This window comes from Heterocephalus glaber, unplaced genomic scaffold, assembly GCF_053883595.1.
Source record: "Heterocephalus glaber isolate CG9 unplaced genomic scaffold, H.glaber_assembly_v1.0 deba00001452, whole genome shotgun sequence".
Taxonomy (NCBI): Eukaryota; Metazoa; Chordata; class Mammalia; order Rodentia; family Bathyergidae; genus Heterocephalus; species Heterocephalus glaber.
The window spans coordinates 4,342,135-4,369,298 of record NW_028258302.1 but is presented as its reverse complement, the minus strand read 5'-3'; the positions used below and the strand labels follow the sequence as shown (position 1 = coordinate 4,369,298).

General features: G+C 44.7%; 2 protein-coding genes across 4 annotated transcripts in view; one reads left to right on the top strand and one right to left on the bottom strand.

Moving 5' to 3' along the window:
* Positions 1-20,630, top strand: part of Ppie (peptidylprolyl isomerase E) — a 52,710-nt gene extending 32,080 nt beyond the window's left edge. Inside the window, exons 3-12 of one of the 3 annotated variants that reach the window (XM_021263395.2) lie at positions 5,542-5,670; positions 7,840-7,938; positions 9,913-9,956; positions 10,445-10,471; positions 11,630-11,711; positions 12,189-12,289; positions 13,473-13,596; positions 16,398-16,583; positions 19,943-20,085; positions 20,248-20,630. In XM_021263395.2, the coding sequence (XP_021119054.1) occupies positions 5,613-5,670; positions 7,840-7,938; positions 9,913-9,956; positions 10,445-10,471; positions 11,630-11,711; positions 12,189-12,289; positions 13,473-13,596; positions 16,398-16,583; positions 19,943-20,085; positions 20,248-20,316 (933 nt within the window). In that variant the 5' untranslated portion in view covers positions 5,542-5,612 and the 3' untranslated portion in view covers positions 20,317-20,630. Of the gene's footprint in view, positions 1-5,541; positions 5,671-6,740; positions 6,818-6,852; positions 7,739-7,839; positions 7,939-9,912; positions 9,957-10,444; positions 10,472-11,629; positions 11,712-12,188; positions 12,290-13,472; positions 13,597-16,397; positions 16,584-19,942; positions 20,086-20,247 lie in introns of those variants that run through there. The other 2 variants (XM_004851035.3, XM_021263397.2) reach the window with 2 other exon arrangements.
* Positions 20,631-22,133: 1,503 nt separating this feature from the next.
* Bmp8b (bone morphogenetic protein 8b) overlaps positions 22,134-27,164 on the bottom strand; it is a 29,738-nt gene continuing 24,707 nt past the window's right edge. The window contains exon 7 of the mRNA XM_087215234.1: positions 22,134-26,122. Within this exon, the coding sequence (XP_087071360.1) occupies positions 25,973-26,122 (150 nt within the window). The 3' untranslated portion in view covers positions 22,134-25,972. The remainder of the gene's footprint in view (positions 26,123-27,164) is intronic.

Here is a 27,164-nt window from a genome sequence, read left to right as displayed (position 1 = left end):
TGTGCAACTAGTTAAATTCATTCTAAAATTCATATGGAAGAGTAAAGAAATACTCTGAGTATCCAAGATAATTCTGAAAATGAATAATACATAATATGTTAAGATTTATTATTAAACTATAGAAATCAGATAGAGTAGAATTAATTCAGATCAGTCTAAAGGGGTAAAGAGCCCAGATATTGGCCTTGCAGTCACCAAAGGACTCACATGATCTGACCTCCCAATGACCTCCCTGATCTTATCTCTGGCTGATCACCCCTTGGTGATCAGTCACACTGGCCTTGGTGCTTCTTGGACATGCCAGGCAATCCCATCCAGGGACTTCTATTGATTATTCTGTCTGTCTGGAATACTCTTCAAACAGATCATTCCCTTACCTTCCTCTGGTTTTCCTTCAAATATAACTTTATTAATGAGACTGGCTCTGACCACTCCACTTAGAATCATAACTCATGCCTCTAACTCAGATCCTCCTTGCCCTCCCATGCTTTTTTTTCTTTTTCCCACAGATCTTATCTCTTTCTAACATCCTCATCACTTCCTCATTGTCTTCATTTTTAAAAAATCTGTTTCCTCTGGCTAGAATATAAGACCCCCCACTAGTGTGGGAATCTTTGTTTTGTTATATCCCAAGGACTATAACACATATAGTGTTTCTGGCATATAGTAGGCACTAAATAAATACTAATAAAGGAGGCTAGGAGTATAAGTCAGGAGTAGAGCTCTTGCCTGGCATATGCAAGACTAGATTTCATCACCAGCGCCAAGAGAAAGAAAAGGAGAAGAAAAAGGAGGAAGAGGAAGAGAAGGAGGAGAACAAGAAGAAGGAGGAGGAGGAGAAGGAGGAGGAAGAGGAAGAGGAGGAGGAAGAGGAGAAGGAGAAAAAGAAGGAGAAGGAGGAGGAGAAGGAGAAGGAGAAGAAGAAGAAAGAAGAAGAAGTAGTAGTAGTGTACAGGTGGAATAAATCAATGGAATGAGATAATTATTAATAGTAACAATTGCTAGGAAGCAAATAGCACAGGGTGATATGACTGAGAGTAACAGGGGCAGGCTGCTATAGGCTGAATAGTCAGGGAAGAACCCTGTGACTAGGCAGCTTGCAGCAGTGGGCTGGTCATTACCAACTGGTTCTCCAAACACAAAAGCCACAGTGTATAGCTTTTGCCCATTTCTGTGATGTAAATATTCCCCTATGGCCAATTCCAAGCTACTAGCGTAACATAATTAAGGAATTGGAAAAAAGATGTACACAACTAGTTCTCACAAGCCAATGCAAGCCGGCACCAACAGAGCACTGGACTTGTGAAGGATGAGAGCGCTCCAGAAATGTTTCCTGAATAAATCACTTGAAAATAAACTCCATGAAGATAGAGACTTCCTCTGTATCCCCAGGACCTAGAACATTCCCTGGCATATTGAAGTTGCTTAGTAAATACTTCTTTAATGAATGAATACATACAGAAGTACAGGAATTTCTCCTTTTTTTTTTAACCCAGAGGTATATCTAGCATATTTTGCAGCTGGAGTACACACTATTTTACTCTCCCTGTCATTCATATGACAAAATCACTTTCAGTTAAATCATAAAATGAAATAAATAAGAAAGTCCAGAAAATAAAAAGCAGATACTGAGAACTTTGTTTATATGAACATGCCAATTAAAATACATTAATATTAAAATACCAAAAAAATGAAAATGAATTAACTAATACTTTTTTAATTACATCATTTCTGAAGGATACTTTTTCTGAATATTAAAATTTTGTTGGATAGCTTTGTTTTCCTTCCATATCTTGAATATTATTCTAGTGCTTTATAGTCTCCATCACTTTAGGACTAATCACCACTGTGCTTTATAATTATTTTTCTTTTGCCACTTTCAAGATTTTCTCTGTGTCTTTGGCTTTCAGAAGTTTTATGGTAATTCTTAGTTGTTGCGTTTTAATTCTTATTTTTATTATTTATCTCGGCTTCCCAGGGGCCATCCTTGTCTCTGAATATGTGTTTCTTTGCATTTATCCTATTTGGATTTCCTTAAGTTTCTTGGATCTGTAGATAAATGTCTTTTTTACAAATTTGGGATGTTTTGGGCCTTTTTTACTTTGAATATTTCTCCTTTTCCTTTCATTTTTATCTTTCCAGGGCTCCTGTTATACAATATGTTGGTATGCTTGATACTGTACCACAGATCTCTGAGGGTCTGTTCCAAGTTAAATTCTCCAAATTAGATTATTTCTGTTCAATTATCCTTAAATTCACTGATTTTTTTTCTTCTGCCATCTCAGATCTGCTGTTGAACCCATCTAGTACATTTTTCCTGTTATTATACTTTTTGACTCTAGAATTCCTGTTTGATTCTTTTTTATAGTTTCTTGTTCTTTCATGAGATTTCCTATTTGTTGAATCATTGTCATTTTAATTTTCTAAACAATTAGTTTTAATTTTTAAAATTTATTTATTATAGTTACTTTGATGTCTTAACTAAATATAATATCTGTGCTTATTTAGGGATAGTTCTATTGAGAGCTATTTTTTCTGAGCATAAGTCATATATTCCTGTTTCTTTGAATGTTTCATATACTTTTGTTGAGAATTGGGTAATTAAAATAATATATTGTAGCAACTGTAGATTCTGATTTTGTTCCCGAGGTTGTTTCTGTTGCTTGTAGGTTTCTGTTTGTTTGTTATTTTGGTTGGATGTTTAGTAATTGCCTGGAGTAAACCTACAGAACCTGTCTACCTAGCATTTGTTCTAGAGTTATGATTCTTAGTTGTTGTTTTTTAATTCTTATTTTTATTATTTATCTTGGCTTCCCATGGGCCATCCTTGTGTCTAAATACTTTCGTGGTAAACCAGATTAGTCAGAGGTTTTGCCCAAATACCTAGTGGCAGTAAAGTTTCCACTCTTTGCTGTTTGTGAAAACCAGCTGCTGGAAAAAACTTGATTTAGAATAGGGGGCAAAAAATATGCCCAAGTGTTTGGTTTTTTGTTTTGTTTTCATTTTTTTGTGGTGCTAGGAATGGAACCCAGGACCCTGAGCGTGCTAAGCAAGTGCTCTAACACTAAGCAGGGGCAGTAGCTTAGTGGCAGCTGGTTTTCACAAACAGCCCTGGGAGGAGGGCACTGCTTCACTGTCTGTGCTGGCGGGGCAAGGGAGAGATTTGAGCAGCCCCAGACAAGAATAACAGTCTTGATCTTCTTGCCTGAAGGTCAGCATTTTTCTATGATTTATCAGGTACAGTCAGTCAATTTCCAAAGCCCTGGAAAAAAAAAGTGGTATTTGTTTTTTTGGTTGGTTTTTGTTTTTGTTTTTGTTTGGTTTAGTTTGTTTTTGCTTGTTTGTTTGTTTTTTGAGAAAGGATCTCACTATGTAGTTCAGGCTGGGCTTGAATATAGCCCAGGTCAGCCTGGAACTCACAGCAATCCTCCTGCCTCAGCCCTTCCCCCACCCCCTAGTGCTGGGATTACAGGTATGTGCCACCATGCCCTGCTAGGTTCCGTTATTGTTCTAAAATGCTCTACACACACACCTTTATTGTTTGCACCCAGAATAGACTATTTCTACTGCCCTGTTCTTAATATGCTATGACTCCCTTAGAAAAAGTGGTTCTCAAACATGGTCCCCAGGACAGCAGCTTCCACATTCCCGGGAATTTGTTAGATATGAACATTCTTGGCTCTACCCAAGACCTACTCAGTCAGCCAGGAGGGGAACCCAGACATCCGTGTTTTTAAAAACTCTGGATTCTGATGCAGGCTCAAGTTTTAGGACCGCTGTCTTAGGATTCAGAACCAGTTGCACCTAGGAGACGGGAGTCTAGGCCATTGGTGAATGCAGTGCTGTGAGATGATAATGTGAGGCAGGAAACTGGGCCTCCAGCTCTAGGTTCTGGCAGACTTGGACATCTCTGCCTCCTACTGCCAGTGGAGAAAAGTGTCTCCGGCTGGCAGCTAGAATGTTTCAGCTTCTAGGCTCTCAGTCTCCATGTTATAAACACTGACTTAGTTATGAATTAAAAAAAAAAAAAAAAAAAGACTCCTGGAGACTGGGTTGCCAAGAGCAATGGGCTTCAATGTGGTTTGTTCTTTTCTTTGATGAGCCCACTGCTGTGCAGCCCTTGGCACCTGAGTTACCACACTCAGGCTTTCTACTCCTTCATGGGCTGTTGCTCTGCATAAATGCACCTCCAATGTTGGCAGCCCATGGCCTGTGATTCAGCCTCTGTGGGAGGCCAAAGCACCCAATGTGCTAAGAATAGAATTTTCCATTTCGACTTTATTTGAAAGAAGCTTTTCTCTGCTTCATTCATCAGATATTAAAACTCTACTAAGTGCCAAGGGAATGCACAGTAGGCTGGAGTCACAGGGGTAAATAAATGGTCCCTGCTCTCAAAATGCTTTTTCTTTGGAAGAAAAGAAGTGGATATAACAAGCAATTAAAAATACAGATTGTGCTAAGTGTGATTGTGATGTCTAAATGCTCCCTGAAGAAATAAAGGAGAGAAGATGATGCTTCCCACTCTCCCATTCAGTTCACCCACCTAAGGGTCTCTACAGATGAGAATTTCCAAAAATTAGTGAACAGATGAGTCCTTCCTATTGTCTTCAGGTGTCTGCTTCTAGTCTTGATCTCATCACTGAGGTCATATGCTAACATTTCTGGAGTACTTAATGAGAGATAGTATAGTATATAATAATTTTTACTGTTCTGATATTCATATCTTCTAACTCAGTCACTTCTGGGAATCTTTTTTTTTGGTACCGGGGATCAAACTCCGGACCTTGCACTTGTGAATCAGGTGGTGGAACCACTGAGCTAAATCCCTGGCCCCTGGGAATCTTTTTAAGGGAAGTAATGTGGTCTTTAGAAAAAAGCTAAAGATAGTTACTGTAGCTCTACATATTCCATAAACAAATTGAATTATTATTTTGCTAATATGAGAAAATTGCTTGACTTCACTGAGTGTCATGCATAAAATAGTATGCTAATCTGTACCTCAAAAAGCTTACTTGATACTGGACATAGACTAAATGTCTATGGAAATTCCCCAGCATAAGGCCTGACATTGAGTGTTCTGAATAGTTTATTTCACCTCTCCTTTCTAACTGTGCTGCATTTTTATATACACATGAATATATATGAGAACTTATATAGGTTCTACATTAGCACCACTCCTCCAACATGGATTGAATTTGATCAGAAGCTTTTGCGTCTTCTCCCATTCCCCTAGCATTCTGAGTGATGCCATTCAGGTGTCAAATTGTTAGAGTGTCCTAATCTTGACCATCAATCAGTATCCTTTCCTGAGTGCTAATCCACTGCCTCTCCTTGTTCCCAAGCACCCCATCCTTCGGCCCACAAGCAGGGGCAGGAGTCCCTGTCCACCTCCATGCTGGCTGCAGTGCTTGCCAGGAACAGAACCAGATGCTGGATGAGTGCTCCATGTGCTTCCAGGAGAACAGGGGCCTGAACCTGGGGCCCAGGATCCATTCTTTGCTGGGATTTAATTTGGCTTTTTATCAACTGTTCTGCCCACAGGAGAACATTTGCTCTTTCATGAAAATTATGTGTTTGAACCTGGCTAGAAAGATCATGGGAATCTGCTGCTGATGGGCAACTCCACGCTTGTGAATGCTGCTAGAGTCCCCGGGGTCTTTCCACTGCAAGGTGAGCTGCTTCTCAGACTCTGCAGTTTTGGTGCTCAGTTTGGAAGGTAGAAGGGGTGACCTTGGATATTCAGGTGCAGTCAAGAGAAGGGTTGCCTTTGTGCCTTCCCTGTCATTTGAAGTTAATAAGGAGAAAGGAGGGGATGAAAATTATAAAGGGGAAACAACAGTTTCCCGCTGTGTGGTTTTTTTTTATGATGTCAATCAATTCTGCAATTCTGTGACACAAACTGTGTGTCCAACTATTCAATTCAACTCAATTCTGAGCTAATGGACATCCTGCTGGTTAAGGGCTTAGCCCACAAGAGAGTTCGGGTTCTCCACTTCCACCACCCATGCCCTGTCTTTCATTCCCTGAGTATGCATTAGCTGCCTCTTCTTGAACTCTTTTCTCTGCTTTCTCCTCTCTCTAACTCCTCTTTTCCTTCAGGTTTCATTTTTAAATGTCACTTCAAGGAAGTCTTAATACCCTGCTCTATCTAAAATAATGGCCTCATTATTTTCTACCACTTATGTCAGTCTGGGATTTATGTATTAGTTTGCTCAAGGGTAAGCACTCTTTTTCTAAAGGGTCACATGATGAATACCTTACGTAGACTTTGCAGGCCATAGGTCTCCCTTGTAGAATGAAGCAGCCACGGAAAATAGTACTTAAAGGAATGAGCATGGCTGTGTTCCAATGAAACTTTAGGGCACTGAATTTTAATTTCAAATAATTTTATGAGTTACGAAGTATTATTGGCTTTATTCTTCCCCTCAACTATTTCAAAAGGTAGAAATGATTCTTACCTCCTGGGTTGTTAGAAAACAAGGGGCGGGTGGCCCGTGAGTCATAGCTTATTTGTAGTTGATCATTTGCTGATAATATTCTGGCTGTTTAGAGCAAGGTTTGACTCCTACAACACCACCAGCACTGGGAGGGCCACGTTCACGCCTGTTCACAATCATCGGGCACCTCTTAAGGCGTGGGAGGCAGAGAGGAAGCAGAGAAGGGGACCACCAAAACGGCAGTGGGCGGGGTGTGCTGGCGATTTTGGGTGGGGTCGCGTCGAGAGGGGCGGTGGCGGGAAGGGGGTGGGTCTAATACCAGCTTCCGGCGGAAGCGCGCGGGAGCAAGATGGCCACTACCAAACGCGTGCTGTACGTGGGTGAGCAGGCGCGGGAGCTGGGCAGAGTCTGGGCGAACCGGTCCCTAGTGGGTCGGGGCTTGGGGAGGGACACGTGTCTGGTTGGGGTAGGCGGTGAGCAGCTGTCAAGGCCGAGTCTATGGCAGTAGTGCTTTGCCTTGCGACAGGAGCCAAAAATGCAGCGGTCCTTCCGGCTTCAGACCTAGTCCGCTAAGGTCCACGAAGACCAGCAGAAGTCATAGAGGAATACTATGGCCTCCCAAAACCTCGCGCCCATCAATTTTATATACATTCGGTGCAGCAGTGGCTCAACCTCTGCACCGCCTTCTGTCCTAAAAGAAGGAGTTCCCATACTAGCCAGTGGGGATAATGTCAGTATCACAGTTTGATAAGCGCAGTGGTGGGGACGGAGGAGAATAACAGTGGCTTGGCTGCGGAAAAAAACGACCTATCTGTCTGGAGAGATGAAAACAAATTTTGCAGATGCGGTGACGCTGGAGCTGATGAGCAGAAGTTAGCCAGGAAGCCAAGTACAGGCAAAGCTGTTTACTGCCGCAGGAGCAGAAGCCCAAAGGCGTTAAAAAGTCTGACACTTGGGGGCAAGTGGGTCATTTTTCAGGAAACCCAGGGAAATTAGGGAGAAAAAAGTGAAAGATGCAGGAGAGATGGACAAGCTGTGTACATAACAAGGAACGTATACATGGTTAAGGAGTTTGCACTTTGTCCTAAGACGTTGAGAAGCCTTTGAAAGAGTTTAAGCAGAGATGATAGGTTCAGATTTGCACTCTCCTAAGATCTCTCTGATTCACTTTGTGGAGATGACAGAGGGAATGGAGGCAGGGAGATAGTTATGAAGCTATTGCAGGAATCCCGGAGGTGAGGGCCTGAAAGAAGGATAAAGAGAGGAATTAGCTTCATACATGTGTGTGACCAAAGGACCAGGTAGAAAGATCCCTTTCCTTGGCCTGCAGGCTGATTGCTTTCAGGGACTTCTGCAAGAGTATGGAGGACAGTGGCTCAGAAGACTCTTGACTTATTTGCAGGTGGGCTGGCAGAAGAGGTGGACGACAAAGTTCTTCATGCTGCTTTTATTCCTTTTGGAGACATCACAGATATTCAGATTCCTCTGGATTATGAAACAGGTGGGTTTTGGTGTGTGTCATGTTCAGAACTCACCTACTAAGAAAAGCACTTTTAAAAAAAATTAAAGTCACATTAAAGTTCTGAATACACATGCTCAGGCTGGGAGTGTATCTCAGTGGTAGAGTGTGCTTGCCTAGCACATGCAAGGCCTTGCGTGTGACCTTCAGCACAGTAAGTAAAAATGCATTTTAAATATGGTTGGTGTGTAGGAACAGAGTGTGCTTCTCTAGGTCAGCATGACTGATTTTTTTTAAATTTAATTTTATCGGTACATTTTAGGTATACAATATAATGACATTCATCATTGGAAATTTGCACCTTTACATAATCTCTCTTGGTTCTTATTTTTTCCCCTTTCCCCTGCCCTCCCTTCAACCCCTCCATCCTTTCTTATTTGCAAAGACTTTGTTTCCATTTTTTCATTTTCTCATATTAATTCCATTCCCTTCTTTCCTTTCCCCTACTCCTCCCATTTCCCCTTCCCCTTTGCCCTTTTTCTTCCTATTTCACATTATCTGTTATACCTTTTAGTCCTTATTTACACTTTCAGTTTCTCACACTAGGGAAACTATTCAGTATTTACATGTTTGACCTATTTATTTCACTTTAGAGTATCACCTCAATGTGCATACATTTAGCTATAAATATCTCTAATTTCTCATTTTTTATGGCTGAGTAGTACTCCTTTTTAATAAAAAAACCCCACATTTTCTTTATCCAGTCTCCAATTGATAGGCATTAGGGCTGTTACCAAGTTTTAGCTATTACAAACTGTGCTGCTGTGAACATGGGTGCACATATATCACTGTGGTATGATTCTTTTAATTCTTTGGGGAAGATACCCAGCAGGGGAATAGCTGGGTCAAATGGGACTTCCAGTCCTAATTCTTTGAGGTATCTCCATACTGATTTCCACAGTGGTTGTACCAGAGCACGACTGATCTTGATGCAGAAAGATCTGCCTCTTCTGGTTTGAGGCTGTGTGGTGGTGGACTGTAAATACTTAGTAGAGTCTGCATTTTTTGGATTTGAAATAAGTCAAATTTTCAGTAGACCAACAGAAATGAACTGCATTGAGATCATCACATCTGCTCCTCTCTTAGCAGCTGTGCTAATAAATGGAGCATCAGGAAACCTGGCCTTGCATTGAGGCTTTGGCCCTTGTACACTTGGGTGGCTATTTCTTCAACTGGCATTATGGTTATAGTTCAGTTTTATAGTGTGTCTTTATTGTAATCTTTTTTTTTTTTTTCGGTACCAGGGATCAAACTCTGGACCTTGCGCTTGCGAGGCAGGTGGTGGAACCACTGAGCTAAGTCCCCGGCCCCTTTATTGTAATCTTTAAGTTCAGAGTTTTAGCAACAGCTCTGTCAACCTTGTGCATGATTGTTAGCAAAGTCTTTAAACTCTCTGGGCCTGGGGAATCTTAATTTGCAAAAACAATAAGGTTCTGTTAGCTTTCTTAGGATCTTTCTAGTCCCTGAATTCTGTCATTAAATTAACACTGTTGTGTTTGGCTTTCCTAGTTAGATCAGCATTTGCCTAAAAACTGAACATCCTACATGGTTTTCCAATTCATGCATTTTGTCTTATTGATGCTCAAATTGTAATATGGATGAGTAATTGATATGTTAAAATGACTTCATTTTTCTAGCTGTCTTGCGTGCAAAGGTTAAGGCTTAAGTTTGGCTGTGATAGAAAAATGTTAATTTTAAAGATTAAAAACATAGTTCACTAGTTATGACCACTAAATAAGTTTATTATTGCTTAAAATATTGTTTAAGAAAAATCAAAAAATAAGATTCCTTCTTAAATAGTGATTGGGTGGAATTTCTGGTATCTGGATATGACATATAATTGACTTTCTTTGTGACTGTTCTGTTTGTTCCCATTTCCCCCTACATGGTAATTACTTGTCTTTTGTGTTTCTTTTTTTTTTTTTTTTTTTTTTTTTTTTTTTTTTTTTTTTGCAGAAAAGCACCGGGGATTTGCTTTTGTTGAATTTGAGTTGGCAGAGGTGAGAAAACTCTGTGCTACCTGTATAGTCTTTGGTTTATATTATCATTACTAATTATAAAGGAAGCTGTCATGTTTTTAGTTAAATATCCTGGCCTTAGATTAATGCTCGCAGAGGGATCTGAAGTGCTGTTTGAAAGAAAGCTCCTCTCAATCAGACTGTGGACTGTGAATAACGAACAGCTCAAACCTTTTGCCAGGCCCCATCCCTCTTGCTCTGCGCAGCTCTCCTACAGCCCTGTTCATTGAGCATTCTTGGCCTGACACTCTTGTGCCTTCAGCTAGATGGCACAGTGTAGCCCCACCAGTTTAAAAGTCAGCCAAGAAGTGGTCTTTGTTAGACTCATGTACAGCCCAGGCAAGAAGTACAGGTGTGTTTTTTTTCCTATTTGATTCTTTAATATGTGTGTGTGTGTGTGTGTGTGTGTGTTAGATGCTCAAAAAACATGCAACTGCAAGCCTAAACATATACCTTGTATTTCCTTGCAGGATGCTGCAGCAGCTATTGACAACATGGTATGGCTGGAAATCTCATTCTAACTGAAGTTGCTCTTCGGTAGTACAGAAGTCTTTGTTCATATATTGGTTTTCTGAAGCCCCAAGAGTGTCAGGTTGGGTCAGGAAGTAAAAATTACATCCTGTGGAAATATTCACTATCAGTTGAGCACTTGTAAAATTAGTCCTTATTCAGACCTCTTTCCTCACTTAACAGTAATATAGGTTGTAATCATCCTTATTGGCCTATCTCTTACTGGCTTCCTGATGTCTAGGATAATAAATCACAAACACAATGCAAATTGATTGCACTGAAACTGCTTATTTTGCAGAAGAGGCAGGATTTCATCAAGTGTTCAACCAGTTAACAATTGAGAAGAGAAATTCAATAAGAATAATGACAGGGTGTGCTACTGGTGCAAGTGATTTGAATACCCTGGGAAAGTCCTAAGAAAAAAATGATGGTGCTTTTCCGTATTTGTGCCCTCCTTGAAATCCTGAAATGCAATTTTCGTGTCAGGTACAAAGTGCATACTGTTGGTAGAATTTTTTTGGAAAAAATAACTTCAAACTAATCAGCTCCTGTTACATGTTTGTATTACCAATCAATGCATTGTTCATCCTGAACATTAACTTTAAGAAACTTATATTTTCGTTATTTCTAGTTGCATCACAAAGTCACAGTCAAAAGAAAAAAATTCTTTTTTTATTTTTTGCCATGAAATTTTCCTTACTGCCTTAAGTGGATTCACATTAAGTGACCTTTCCCAGTACAAGTGACCTTTGGATAATGAAGTTCTTCTTTATTCCCTGTTCTTTATTACCCATTCACCAACCACATTCTTTAGCTGTCAGAGACAGATCATTTTTCACCATTGCAAAGCCGATATTGGCTTTTGAAGAATTCAGGTTCTGGGAAACTGCATTTATCCTCCTAATTTCATTCCCCAGAGGCCAGAGTTCCTTTTCGCAGCACAAGTCTGCTGGTATTGAAGAAAGGAAGTGTGTGATAGCTCCGCCCTCCCTTGATGGGTGCTTAATGATGGGGGGCATAATTTGCTAGGTGTTCAGAGATTAAAGGAGGAGAAATCATGAACATGTTTTAGAAATAAATGCAGAGCTCTCTGGCCCTCTTTTAATCCAATAGAATTTAAGCAGCTGGATTTTCAATCTTTTCAGAATGAATCTGAGCTCTTTGGACGGACAATTCGTGTCAATTTGGCCAAACCAATGAGAATTAAAGAGGGCTCTTCCAGACCAGGTGAGCAGGAGCAATTCACAGATTCCCCACTGTGTCCTCCAGTTTGGCCTTAGTTGCATTTTATCCACATTTACTTGGAAGTCAGTGCTAAATGCTGCCTCTAGAAGTCAGATCACAATGGCAAAGGGCATCTAGCACCTTTATGTGGAAACAGTAATTGTTTCTTTTTGAGAGAAATCTTGCCTGGTCTCTTTATTTTCCTAGTTTTCTCAGAATTCTTATTTCTGGAGTGCCCCATCAAGGGCTTGAACCAGCAAAGGCATATCTTTGCCTTTGGCATAATTTTATTTAACTTAGTTCTTTTAAGAGCTCAGTTTTTTTCCCAGTGGGAACATTCCTTACCTTTGGGAGTTCTCAAAAGGGACCCCTCTGGCTGAGAGGGCGACAGGATTTTCCATCTTGCTTGATCAAAGCAGCTGCTTGGCAGTGGGCCAATGGCTTGATTTTCTTGACATTAGTTTGATTCTTTCCTTCCAGTTTGGTCAGATGATGACTGGTTGAAGAAGTTTTCTGGAAAGACTCTTGAAGAGAATAAAGAGGAAGAAGGGGCAGAAGCTCCCAAGGCAGAAACCCAGGAGGTGAGAAATATTCACACTTTGTTCATCAACACTTTGCTGCAGGCAAAGTGTTGAATCGCACTTTGGGTCTCCTGTGCTGTGCCACAGATTTTCGATGCCAGCTGAGGGGAAGGAGGGTGCTCCTCCTCACCCTGTCCAGCAGCCACACCTGCCCTGAGGAGTCTGGGACTAGGCTGTTTCTTTCTGTTTCTGCCCTCTAGCAGGGCCAGCTAGTGGATCTTCTCTTCAGCCAGTGTGGGATCAGTCTTCTCCCCTGCTAGAAGGCAGGAAGAGCCCTGCCCTGGCACTTCCCTTGGTGCTCAGCACACCTCCCGGACCAGTGCTTCTTGAGCTTCCCCTCCTCTGCATCCTTGTGAGCTTCGTCAGTCTTTTGTGTTTCATCTTTGGCTTGCAGCTTTTCCCTTTTCTCGAAGCTGAGAAGTTAGTAGTCAGTCTGAGAGTAGGCAGTGCTTCTATGCTGTTGACTTTTGTGGTCTGTGTGTCCAGTGCTAAGCTTCAGATAGATTGCTCACCCTGCAAGTCTCACAGGTGGCTTAAAGTTGCCTAGAATGGACCTCCTTCCCCTTCTCTAGTTCTATCTTTCTGTGTTCTCACTCGGTTAATTTGTCACCTTCCAGCCACTGTTGACCCAAGCCAGAACTTTAGATGCACAGCAGAATGCCTAAAGTGGCCCTCACAGTCAGTGGAATCCCACTAGGTCATCCTTGACCCTCTTAAGATAAGGCCATTACAGCCAGGTGGGTCTTACCAACTTGGAGCCCAAAGCAAGGTGCTAGCCTTCTCCATTGTCCTCTGAGCATTTAGGCCCAAGCAAGATAGTTCTCCCTGCTTTCATATGCTGGCCTGTGATAATGCAGGCCAGGGTTGGAGGGAGGAGCCAGTGGGACATGAGTGGGTCCACTAACTGGATTGTGCTATGTGGGCTCGAGCTGGGGGCTAAGGATGAGCTGTGTATTGTGGGCCAGCTGCAGGGCAGGGGAAGCATGTGGGTGTGTCTCAGGATGACCTGGGGACTGTGAGCTTCTCCCTCCTACAGCCCTGTTGAGGCCCAATACCTTTCATTCAACACCTTTGTCCAGCCTGCTCACTGGAGTTGTGTTCTAGGTGTGTGCAGAACAGTACTTGCACTCCTACTTGGAGAGTCAGGGAGTTGTCTCTAACTAATGGTTTCCTTGGCACATAGGGAGAGCCCCCTGCAAAAAAGGCCCGGTCAAATCCTCAGGTGTACATGGACATCAAGATTGGGAACAAGCCAGCCGGCCGTATCCAGATGCTCCTGCGTTCCGACGTCGTGCCCATGACAGCAGGTGAGCAGGACCCTGCTGCAGTCAGGATGGTAGGAGAAGGTGGCTAAGCAGCAGCCTTCCCAAGGTTCTTGCTACCTTAGTTCTTATGCCCTTGACAGAGTCAGTTTGACAAAGTTTGTTTTAATAAAAACAGTGATCTCCCTATGATGAATGTGATCATTATGTACGGCAGACATGTATCCCCCCGCCGCCCGAAAACCCCAGCAGTCCCCTGGTGCTGTCCCCATACCCTGCCTCATCACCAAATACCAACACCACTTGTTATTCCTCAGAGATAGCTGATTTCAGCTATTAGCCAATTCTTTTGATTTTTTACTTCCATATGGGTAGATGCTTTGTATTTGTACTTCCTGTTTGGGGGGGGGTTGTTTGTTTGTTTGGGGGTTTTTTTGGTACCAGGGATTGACCTCGGGTCCTTGTGCTTCCACAGCAGGCAGCGAAACCACAGCTAAATCCCGGCACTGTTTGTTGTTTGTTTGTGTTTTTCATTTTAGACATTATCTTTTGACTTTCTGTTTCAGGAATTCACTACCACCCCCCATACTGGAAATTAAAGAGAGACTCACTAGAAGTTGCCCAGGTGGAACTCAAACTTGTAATCCTCCTGCCTCAGTGTGTCCCACCTGCCACTGCTCCCACCTAAGGAATTAGCTTTTTCAAATCCCCTTTAGTACCCACTCTTCCTGATTCTCTCCCAGACTCTACATCAAGCTGTTTGCCATCTTGGTGAGGAGACAGGAGATTCAGTATATAAACTTTGACTTCCCTTGTGATGGAGGTTCCTAGGGTGTTCTAATCCAGAGACCTTCTGCTTTAACCCACCAGATTGGGCCTCCAGCTGGGCCACTGCTAGGGGAGTGGAGGGGCAGCCCCGACCTGGAGAGTCAAGGAAAAACTTTCGGGAGTTAACTGCTTTCTTATACAGAGTTCACCCAGTCTGGCTGTTTTTAGAATTACAATCACAGTTATATCTGAGTGATGGAATATAAAATGATTTGTTTTTTGGGTTTTACTAGCTTGAAATTCTACTTTCTCAGGTCTGCTATATCAGTTATGACTCATCTGTTTTCTAGCTTTCAAAATTTTCTGTTGCTATTGTCTCCCCCTTCCTTTTTGTTTGTTTGCCTTGTGCTACTGGGAGTCAAACTCATGAGTGCTCCACTGTGGAGCTTCAGCCCGAGCCCTTTTTTATTTTGAGACAGTCTTGCCAAGTTATCCAGGCAGAACTTGATCTTGCAATCCTCCTGCCTCAGCCTCCCAAAGTTCTGGGATTACAGGCATATGCCACCATTTCCCCACTTCTCTCTATTTTTTATTTATCTATTTTTGGTCACACTCATGATTTTTAAATGTACTGTTAGCCTCATTCCCACCAGCAATGAAGTTCCCAAATTTCTCCATCTTCTCCAACAGTCGTGAAGTGGTACCTCATTATGGTTTTGATTTCCACTTCCCTAATGACTAATGCTGTTGAGCATCTTTTTGTGAGTTTATTGGCCACTTTTGTATCTTTGTCAACTCTTTGGTCCATTTCTTAACTGGATCGTTTGTCTTTTTGTTGTTTTTTGGTTTGTTTTTTATTGTTCCGAGACAGGGTCTTGCTAAGTAGCCCAGGCTGGCCTCAAACTCCTGGCGATCCTCCTGCCTCAGCCTCCTGAGTGCTGGGATTAACAGGTGTGTATCATCACACCCAGCTTTGTTGAATTACAGGAGTTTATTATGTATATCTGGAAATTAAACCCTTATTGAATGTAATTTCACATATTTTCTTCCGTTATGTGTTACCCTTCACTATTGAGTGTCCTTCCTTGCACAAAAGTTTAATTTTGATGAAATCTATTTTATTTTTCTTTTGTTACCTATGTCTTTGGGGTCATGTTTAAGCAACCATCGCCAAATCCAAAGTTGTGAAAATTTGCTTTATGTTTCATTCTAAGATCCTTTGGGTTTTCCTCTTTTTAAAAAATTACCTAACATCAATATAATGTGGTTTGGGGAGGTAGCAGAGCTGGGGTGCATGTAGAGTATTCAGTCCTCCTTTAATTATAATGCCCTGTCTTCTTTCAAGAAGTCAATATCAAAAAGGTTTATAATGAGCCTTTCTTACTCAAAAATGGAAATATAGTTGACTCTTCCTGTCCAGGGATTCCACATCTCTGGATTCATCCAGCCACAGCTCAGAAATTAGAGGGAAAAATTCAGTACACCTGTTTAAATCTAATTTTTTGTTTGTTTTTTGAGACAAGGTCTCACTATATGGTCCAGGCTGGCCTTGATCCTCCTGCCCCAGTGAATGCTGGGATTACAGGCGTGCACCACATCTGTCCTGTGCCGAAATCTGTTCAGACATTTTTTTTTCTTGTCATTATTCCCTACACAATACTGTATACCAACTACTCACATAGCATTTTCACTGTGTTAGGTATTGTAAGTTATCTAGAGATGATTTAAAGTATACAGGAGAGCACTGGGCATGATGGCACACAGCTGTAATCCCAGCACTTGGGAGGCTGAGGCAGGAGGATAGCTGGGAGTTCAAGGCCAGCCTGAAGTACACAGGGAGACCCTGTCTCAGCACTCTCCCATATATATATACAAACATACACATGCATGCATAGATTATAGGGGACTTTTGCGTCTGAATATCCCCAGATTTTGGTATCTACAGAGGGTCCTAGAATCAATCCCATGTGAATACCAAAGGATGAACATTTAAACATTAGAGAAAACATTACTTTTAGAGGTTTCTTTTGTCTGCTTTTGTCTTCTAACCCCAGCACTTTGTCCTTTCTCAACACCAGAGAATTTCCGCTGCCTGTGCACCCATGAAAAGGGCTATGGCTTCAAGGGAAGCAGCTTCCACCGCATCATCCCCCAGTTCATGTGCCAGGGTGGGGATTTCACAAACCACAATGGCACTGGGGGCAAGTCCATCTATGGGAAGAAGTTTGATGATGAAAACTTTATTCTCAAGCACACAGGACCAGGTTGGAGTTGCTGGTGTGGTGACAGGGGAGGCGGGGCTGGGGCTGGGAGGACAGCTGTGATTCTGGCAGTGGGCAGGGGCCTAAAGGAGGCTGTGGATGACCTCACCAGCTAACCTTCACACACGGTCTCCCCCCACCCTTCACACCTGTTAGGTTAGCTTCGGCTCTGTGATCTGCTCATGAGCTCTCATTCCAAGAACCCCTTTGTTTCTCCCCTGCCTTCTCAGACTTGCCTAGTGAAATTTCAGTGTTTGGTCTCCCTGCAACTAGAGAAAAACACGGAATTTTACTGAGTGCTCCTTTGTGAGCTTTGACTACACTTCTGGCCAGCACTCCCTAGCTGGTGCTTAGTCCCATCAGAGATGACAGTTCCGTGCCTGCGTTCACTCCTGAGGTCTCTTGAGCACCCTCCGGTTTTGCCTGATTCCTTGCCACCCACCTCTCTCCACACTTGCATGCTCTGACTGCCTTGGGCACAGAGAACAGCTCTGTGCTGTGGGCTCTATCCCGTCATTCTCCCAGACTTAGGAACTTGGCTTCTGCTGATGTCTCCTTCTGCCTTCTATCATCCACTTCCCCTGCTCTACCAGATCGGTCCCTCAGCTTATAATCAGTACCAGTATTTTATTTGTTTTGTTTTTTTGAGAGGTTTTACTCTGTAGCCCAGTCTGGCCTCGAACTCATGGCACTCTCCTTCTTCAGCCTCCCAAGTGCTGGGATTACAGGTAGTGCCAGTCTTTTGAAAAACCATCCTTGGGAGCTGGGACGAAGTGGCACAAGGCTGTAATCCCAAGTACTCTGGAGGCTGAGGCAGAAGAAGAGCAAGTTCAGGGCCAGCCTGGGCAAGTTAGTGTGGCCTTGCCTCAAAATTTAAAAAAAGGGGGCCGGGGATTTAGCTCAGTGGTGCCGGCACTTGCCTCGAAAGTGCAAGGTCCCGAGTTCGATCCCTGGTACCAAAAAAAAAAAAGGGCTGGGGCACCCTTGGCTTTAATCCCTAGTACCACACGAAACAAAAACAAACAAAAATAATCTTCCCCCAAAGGAACTGGTAAAAATTGTTAGCTGGCCATGGTTGCACATGCCTTTAATCCCAGCACTTGGGAGGCTGAGACAGGACAGTTGTCATGAGTTCGAGTCAGCCTGGGCTGCATAGTGAGACTTTGTCTCAAAACAGATTTTAAAAAGGTATCCTTGGACTTATTCTCCCATAGCTGTCACCCATGTCTCTGGTCTACTTTTTTTTTTTTTTTTAATGCAGTACTAAGGATCTACATTCTCAGCCTTTTTTACTTTATTTAGTTGGTTAGGCTGGTCTCAAACATGTGGCCTCATGCCTCAGCCTCCTGAATAGATGGTATTATAAGCATGTGCCACTATACCTGCTGCTAGTCTACTTTTTAGTAAAACTTGAAAAAGTTTAGACTGCCAGGCATGGTGCCACATACCTGTAATCTCAGTACTCAGGAGGCTGAGGCAGGAGGATTGTTGCAAGTTTGAGGCCGGCCTGTGCTACATAATGAATTTAAGGCCAATCTGGACTTATTAATAGTAAGACCTTGTCTCAGAATACAAAACAAAACAAAAAAAGTTTAGACTACATTTGAAACAGTGTGGACTCATTGTCTTCATTCTCTGAACCTTTTCAGCCAGACTTCTAGTCCTACCTCAAGTTGAAACCACACTTTTCAAAGATGCCAACAGCTTCCATCTTGCTGGTAACCATTTGTTGGCCTTCATCCTTTTCCACCTCCCAGCAGCATTTTGTACCATTATCCTGTGCTCCTTGAACTTTTCTTCACTTTGCTGGCTGGACTCCTCCCTCTTCTGGTTTCCTTTTACTTAATTGGCAACTTTTTCTGACTTTGCCATCTCCTCTGTTTCCTGCCTCCGTAAAATTGAAGTGGCTCAGAGCTCAGCCTTTTTTCTCCGTAGAACTCTGCTCCCCTAGGCCTCTTTTTCTTCCTCATAGTTTGTACTATTTTTTACTATGCTGGACCAAAAGGCACAGATGCTATAGCTTACCTGGCCACAGAGTTATTTTGACTAATAGGAAAGAACATGAAAGTCAGTTATAAGAAAGAATATGTTTGTGGATGTAAATGTGCAAGTACCACTGTACCAGCAGACGTCAGGTGTGACTCAGACAGGTGCACCTGTGCTCAGCTGAACTAGTTAGGAATCCAGACAGGTGTCTGCCAGCTGCCAAGATGTGCTGGTGACGGGAGTCTGTGACATGATAGAGATTCCAAATGGATGGGTCATTTTCTCTTGGTTTATGTAGTTGTATTCCTAGAAGATTCTCTAAGAAATAAAACAAAAACCCTCAAAAATGTAGGGATTGGACCTTACATACAGGTAATTGTCAACACATTTCTCACCTTCACTAGTACTAGCCGGGTGTGGGACAGTTCTTCCTTGTACAGGACATTGCAGAATATATCACATTTGGGGCTCTGCTCACTAAATGCCAGTAGCACCGCTCAGTGTGCCTGACAATCACAAACACATTCAGTCTCTAAATGGCCCCTAGGGAAGGACCAACCCCACTTAGAGTCGCTCCTTTAGGGAATCCTATTCAGTCTCAGAGCTTTCACCAAGATCTAAGTTGAGTTTGTCCAAGTTTGAGTCTCCAGGCTGATTGCTCTCTGCCTTCTGGGCTTCTGTCCGGCCATCCACCTGTGGTCTTCACTGGGTATCCGATAGGCTCCTCAGATGTCAGAAGGCCAAAACAACTCTTGCTTTTCTCCTGACTCTTCCTTATCTTCCCTGTTTGTTTGTTTTTCTGGTACTGGAAATCGAACTCAGGTCCTTGCACTTGCTATGCAGGTGCAGCACCACTGAGCTACATCCCCAGCCCCATCTTCCCTGTTTTGGTAAATGACACCACTGTCCATTTGGCTGCTGTCAGAAACTTAGGCCTCTCCCTTGACTCCTCTCCTGTGCCACCCATAGAGCACAACGGCCTCTTCACGGCATCTCCTGGGTTGGCTGCATGACACACATGCGAACACATGTGCAGTCCTATGTGTGTCTTTTAATGACCCTTTTCCACTGACTGAACTTTACTCCAGTAGGACTGCTTTGCTCGTCAGTATCCCGGGGCTTACTAGGGGCCTGATTATAAACTAATAATTGTTTAAATAATTAATTAAATTTAATAATTGTTAAATAAATGAAATGAATGCATGAAAGGACAGACCAGTATAAATGACTGAAACAACACTCTTCATCCTGTTTCACTGTCACCTGAGTGAAAGAAGGTGGCCACACCCACAGGTCTGTGCCCCTGAGAGTCTGCGCACAGCTGCCTGAGGGCTGGGAACAGGGTGGAGGGAGCTGATGGGGTCCCCCTCTCCCAGGCCTCCTCTCCATGGCCAACTCTGGCCCGAACACCAACGGCTCCCAGTTCTTCCTGACCTGTGACAAGACAGAGTGGCTGGATGGCAAGCACGTGGTGTTTGGGGAGGTCACCGAAGGCCTGGATGTCCTGCGGCAGATCGAGGTGAGTGGCGGGCACAGGCCCCTCCCCAGCCCTTGGTGAGCAGCCCTGTGGGAGGGTGGGGGCCACTTCTGCCTGGTCGCGGGTGGGTGGGTTTCCCCAGCCTCTTTAGTCTGTTCCCCTCGCGCCCCTGACCCTGCCTCCTCCTCTGTTCCTCCCACAAAGGCCCAGGGCAGCAAGGATGGGAAGCCAAAGCAGAAGGTGATCATCTCCGACTGTGGGGAGTACATGTGAGGCGCCACCCCGCTCCCTCTCTGCTCCTGCCTGTGTGTCTGGGCCTGCACGGAGGGTGTCCTGTGTGAAGCAGGCTACACAGGGTCTCAGTTCCTCCTTGGGGCCAGCTTGGAGCAGCTCCTCCGCAGTGCGGCCTGGACTTGCTCTGGGTTCCTACAGGTGCGCTGTGGGCCTGGGAGCCAGCGCAGGTGCCGCCCTCCCCACCGTGGACAGCTGACTGTCCCCTGGCTTTCCCAGCGTGCGGTGCCAGGACCTGCCCTGGCCCATCTGAGGATCCTGGACACTTTCTCTGCTAAAATAAATCCTGATTCTTATATTGCTGCCTCTAGAGAGTTTCTGGGTGCTGTCAGAGATTGCATCTGTGGCTGAGCTGTTCCCCTGAGGCAGGCTGGCAATGAATGGGGCACAGTGCCTTCCTCACAGCTTTTGTTTCCTCCCTTGGGCCGATTCCCTGAGATGCCAGGTGATACATCTTCATGCCAGATGTCACAAATTGTGAGATGATGCCCGGGTAATGGAAATCAAAGATAGTACAAATGTTCCTGTTTTCTTCTGCCTCTGGTGAGACAGCCACTGCCAAGTCTTGTAGCTAGCAAGTATATTGATTAGCCTCAGTGGTCTGTTTACTTTTGTTCTGTAGGTTTATTTTTATAACTCTGAAGTACCTTCTGTGTGCCAGATACTGTTTGTCAGGAGACAGATTAGCAAAATACATGCTGTAATCCAGCCCACTCCCTATTTTTGCAATACATTTTTATTGGAACACAGCCATATCCATTTTTTTACATATCATGCGTGGCTGCTTTCTCACTATAGCAGCAGAGCTGAATAGTTGGTGACAGACACTGTATGGTCCCATATTTGTCAAACTGTACAGAGAAACAGAATCAATAGGATGTATACATGTAAGAGTATGTTGGGGTGTGCTGTTTTAAGGGATTGGCTCATGCAGTTATGGGAACTGGCAGGTCTGAAATCCATAGGGCAGCCCATAGGCTGAAGACCCAGGAATAAACTGGCTCTGCCGTCAAGTCCAAAGGCAGTCTGGAAGTAGAATCCTTCTGACGAACTGTCTTTTTCTCTTAAGACTTTCAATTGAGTAGATGAGGCCCTCACCTTATGCATGGTAATCTGCCTTATTCCACTGATTTGAATATATTAATCCATCTAAGAAAAATACCTTGATGGAATCACCTGGTATTTGACCAAAAACTGGGCACCATGGTGTAGGCAAGCTGACCCTGGCAGGCTTTCTCTACACGGAGCTCAGCCATCAGAGTTCAGTTGCCAGCATTATGGCAGGCATTTGTGGCTGGGGACCGTGGCACTGAGTTCAAGGTGTGTATAGGAAACAGGAGAGGCTGGGTCTACAGAGCTTAGCAGCCAGCATGAATGAAGGCAGAGACTAGAATTGGGATCCCAGGATTGGGCTGCAGCTGCTGGCATTCCCAGTGGTGAGGTAGGGGGTTCCAGACACTGCTGTATCTGTTACAGCCTCACAGCAGCCCTCTGAGAGAGAATTGGGACAGATGACTTAGTGGCGAAAATGGAATCTCACAGCAGAATTCAGGTGATGAGAAACTGAAGAGCCATGTTTTCAAAAACTAAGAAATTTGTACTAATAAAGTGAAAAAGATCACAAAGCAATTTATATAGTGTAGTATGGTAAAGTTATAATATGTAAACAGGTATACGTATATTTTAAGAAAAAAAGTGACCAAAATATTAAAGGTATATTTATCTGAGTCATGGAACTATGGTGATTTGAATTGTATTTTATTTTTGTGGTTTTTTTTAATAAATGAAAAATATTTCTGAAAGTCAAAATGTTTGCATAAAGCCTCACATTACTGATCAAACCCTGGATGGCCAGTTCCCACATCCAGATTGTCACATGAGTGGGTGTGGAAAACCCTTAGCACACTGTGGGGTCCCGGTGTCTCTGGAAACCCAAGAGCATGGTGTCACAACCTCCCCACTGCCCACCTTGCCAGACACTTGCCAGGCCTTTAAAGGTGGTGAGAAATAAGTCCTGCCCTCAAAGGAAACCCAGGTTAGATTTTTTTTAGGAGAAAGTACAGCCTTAAATACACCATCACTTTAGAAACATATTTTGGTCTAATGGACCGGCACAGAGTGGTTCCAAATGAGCAGATCTTGCAATGATGACCACAGGTACTGATTGTTAAGGATGTGTCTGTCAGACATCCCACATGCTTAATGCACATTTAATATGTATAGTACCTATAGGAGGGAAGAACCAATATCTTTATGGAAGAAAAAGCAGAACTTGGATTCAAATCTATTTGCTCCCCAATATTGGTAGTCTTGATACACTGCCTCTTTTCCTTAGTTTTTTTCTTTTTTCTTTTTTTTCTGGTACCAGGATTAAACTCAGGATCTTGCACTTGGCAGGCAGGCAGGCACGGCACCACTGAGCTACATCTCTGGCTTATAAGTTTTTCAGGAATATGTTTCTTTTTTACCTTAGAAGAAGTGAACCCTGATCCTCTGATGACATGACCCAAGGTCAGTATTGCAGTGCCAGGCACTTCTATTTTTGTATCTTCCTGTCAACTATCAGTGGATATGAACTGACCACTCTTTATTAACTTAGTCTGGTGCAGCCAGATAAACAGGCTGTCCTGAGCAAGGAAAGGGGAAACAGTGCTATCTGTGTTGCTGGGTGGGCTGCCCATTGCAGCTGCCATGCTTGGCTCAGCAAATGTTAGGTCCTGCAGTAAGACACACGGACTTTGTTTCCATGTACAACTGTTTTGCTACTCAAGGGCTTTTCCATTTGATTTCCTTTTGTGACCATCTGGATGGCAAGATAGGTAAATGATGCCTTGTTTTTCATTTATTCTGAACAAAGATGGCAATTTATCCATTCCTGCTATACAGTTTGACAGGTAGGGTGTAGTCCATGCCTACAAACCTCTGGGTCCCTGGTGCCCCCCATACTATGTCAGATCATTGGCTGGGCATTAAAGTTACTAGTTGTCAAAATCATTGGCTTATTGACCTAAAAGACAATCCTTGATGTTGAGAAGAAGTGTTAGAAAAGTACTAGAATAGCAAATAGATCTTTTATTACCCGCCAACTGACTGAGCCACCTGAGCTCCACATTCAAGACCATAAGGTCATAAGGCTGCATCTGGGTACATTGTGATGAAGGCTGGTTGATAGATACCCAGGCTGAGGGCCCTTTGGAATCAAAAAGTCCAACTCTCTCACATTACAGGTCCAAATCAAGTCAGGTCTCCTTACATCCAGGCCAGAGCTGGATCCCCACACTAAGGATCCCCCAACTGATGGGGAAATGTCCAGACCACCTGGGCCCACCTCTGCATACGTGGGACGGTGCCTTCATCTGCACTCACACAGGGAGGCCCTCCCTGGTCCCAGTGGAGGGGCTGCTGTTCCACAGCGTGGCCCCAGCCTCTCCCCTACAGCCACACCTGCCTTCCCCAAGACCCGTCCTCAGGGGCACAGAGCATGAACTCCAGAGATGTGTATCCCAGGGCTCACGGGTGGGTCCACTGGGGCTGGGTGTGGACAGGCCCAGGACGTGCCCTTAATGACACAGTGCAGGCAGCTGGACTCCATATGTTCCAGTAGGTAAATTACAGGCTTAGCCAGTCCAAAATCAAATAAACACTCCAACTCCCAGAGGCTGCTCCAAGAAGAACAGGAAGTGTGAAGCTGAGACAAAGCTCCTCACCCAACCCAACCCAATTATCACCTGTCACTCCCCGGGGACAGGGACCTTTTTTTGACTCACAGGTGCAAGAAACAGGACAGGGCTGCTGGGCACCCAGGATCAGGCAGACAAACCCGTTTTTGGGGTTTTTTTTCAACCTGTTTTTGACAACTGGACACCAGCAGGTGCTGACAAGCTGCTGGCCTTGCCCCAGATCTGGTCACAGGCTGCCTGGTATCACAGACATATTACTCTGGGAACACAGGTTGCTCTTTTGCATTGCAGAAGATGACAAACAATTCTCTCTTCACATGCCAACTTTGGAGTCCTGAGAGTCCTGCCTGGAGTCCTGGGATCACTTGGAAATTCCGTTCAGACTCAGATCAAAAAATCAGGAGTAATTGTTGATGTTTGCCATGCAGAAGAAAAGGGCATCTGTGCTGGCCACTGTCATCCTGGAACACCCAGTGCAGCCACCTTGCTTGCTCAGCAAAAAGAATTTCCTCACAAACTTCAGCTTCTGCCAGGCGAACATGGTTTCAGATAGATGAATCCACTGGAAGTGTTGTAGTCAGGGTTTTGTCAAGGGAATACATTTAATACAGGATACATTATTTATAGGATTATTTTGTGATATTTACCCAAAAAGTCAAATGCAGAGGAGTACAAGAGATTAACCGCACACTAGAGGACCAAAAAATCTAGCCTGGATCCCACAACAGTGTCCCACACAAGTCCAGCTAAATGCTTAGAGTCCAAGGCAATGTCCTCCTTGAGTCCAGCCAGTGGCCCAGAGCCCACAGCAATGTCTCATGTTTGTCCATATTGAAGGTCTGCACCCTGAAGACCCAAAGGCCAGTAGTGGAAGCCAAAGAACCTATGCCGGTGGGATGAAGGATTTGTGCCATCAGGCTGAGGGATCTACACTGGAGCCAGGAAGTGATGTTCACGGTGAAGATCAGAGCTCCCCTGACCAGAATAATAGCCATTTCCAGTGATAGTGAGGCCCTGAGATCCTCAGGAAAACCACCCGCAGTAAGCTTCTCCTAGAAAATCAATAGCCCACGATCTTCTCCTCCAGTTCTGTTTTTATGGCTAATGGCAACAATCCTCAGGTAGATCTTCCATGCCCAGACCATGCTGATTCAGTTCAGCTGGGCATTACAAGTTGACCATTAGTTACATTAGTTCACCAAAGGAAGCATCCAAGATTTTTCTATTTCTCCAAAGCAAGATGTGCATCCATGCACATTTTCTCCAGGCACCAGAGGCAGATGCAAGGCAGGAAGGGAGGATACATGCCATTGGCTTTAGCCCTGAATCATGTTGCTGTTCATTCAGCTTTTTCTTGAGCTGACCCGCATGCCTATCTGTGGCCAGAGATTTAGTAATTCACATGCATAAATATGCATTACTGAGATAAAGTCCATACTTTTCATTGTTTTCTAGAAATGGCCAGTTTTGCACCCGGGAGAGGCAGGCAGGGGAAGGATGGTTGCACCAGACCTTGTCCATACATTCCTAAACTCTGTACTGGACAGGAAAGAGGCCAAGGTGGCCAGTCTAGAGCTCCAGGTGCCTCTCAGTTCATCCCACACCTGCCCACAGCCTGGGCCAGTAATGGGCAAGAATATACCCATGACTTTTGTGCCAATCCCAGAGTTGTTCAGTATGTGCTTCTGGGGGAGGTGATGGAGATAAACTGCTGCTTCAGGACTCAGACCACCAGGGTTGCAGGCAAGACCACCTGACCATCCTAAGACAGGGGAAGGGTATTTCAGGGTCTGAGGAGGCCCAAGCATTAGTGTGGAAGAGGGAGAGGCAAGGAAGTAGGTCTGAAGGCCCTCCCTGCCAACCCTGCCTTAGGTCTGGTTGGGCTTCAGGGTTTCCTGCCTCTGCAGAGGGTCCTGATCCAGGGAGGGAGGGCTGCAGGAGAGCATGTGGGCAGGGCCTCAGTGGCAGCCACAGGCCTTGACCACCATGTTGCGGTGCTTACGCAGGATGACGTTGTTGCTGCTGTCATAGTAGAGCACAGAGGTAGCACTCAGCTTGGTGGGTGCACAGCACGCCTTGGGGACTGCATCTGGCTTCATCAGGTGCACCTGGCCAGGGAGCGAGCACAGGCAGGTACATGAGCCTGGAGGCCTCCTCCCAGGTCCCGCGTGCTGTCACCTGACCCATCTTGCAGGTCTCAGTCCCCTTGCCTCTCCCAAGGTCATTCTACACCTGCAGCCAGGGTCCCCCGTGCACATCTGCCTCTCCCACCATGCCAGGACACAGCCCAGGCAACTGGCACAGCCATCCAGGTCCCGAACACCTGCTCCTCAGCTCTCCAGGCCCCTTGGCCACCCCTTGCCACATCGACTACCCCAGATGTGGGCAACTCTGTGTGTCCCCAGGACCCCTGCACCTGGGCACCCTCTGCAGCACCAGCTCCTCTGGGGCCTCTGCTTCCCACTCATCTCTGTGCTGCAACTACATCCCCAACGGGTCCCAACATGAGCTGTGGACGGGTGGTCTCCCCTCCAGACTCAGCCAGGAGTGAGCACAGAGCCAACGGAGAAGGCCTAAGGCTCCAGGGCCCCCTTGATGTGTTTGCTGCTCCTAACAACTCCCAGGGCAAGGATTATTCTTTGAAGATGACGAACTGAGCCACTGAGGCCCGAGGCCCATGGCGATCTCTGCATCTTCAGGCCCACGGGAAGGAGCCAGGAGGCGCCAGCAGCCCGTGATGGCCGATGGGCCCTAAGTAGCCACAACCCAGACAGGGCCTTCCCTGAGTGGGGACACCGGAGAGAGAAGTCAGGGCCCAGTTGCTGCCATTCCTTGCTCCCCCCACAGCCCTGGCTTCGCCAGATGGGCAGCGCCAAGGGAAGTGGCCTTTAATCCACCTGGTATCACAGACCAACTCCGGGTGTTCAAGGTCCCGTCCAGCCGTTCATTTGTTTGTTCCAGTGAGGATTTTTGTTTGTTTTTGTTTTGCAGTGCTGAGGGTTGATCCCAGGCCTCTTCCATGTTAGGCAAGGGCTCTACCACTGAGCTGCACCCCCACGCCCCACTTGATTCATTTTTGAGTCACACATCCACATCACATCCTGTGGGAAATGAAATCGGAAGTTGTGGAGCTTGTGGATGTGCATCTTT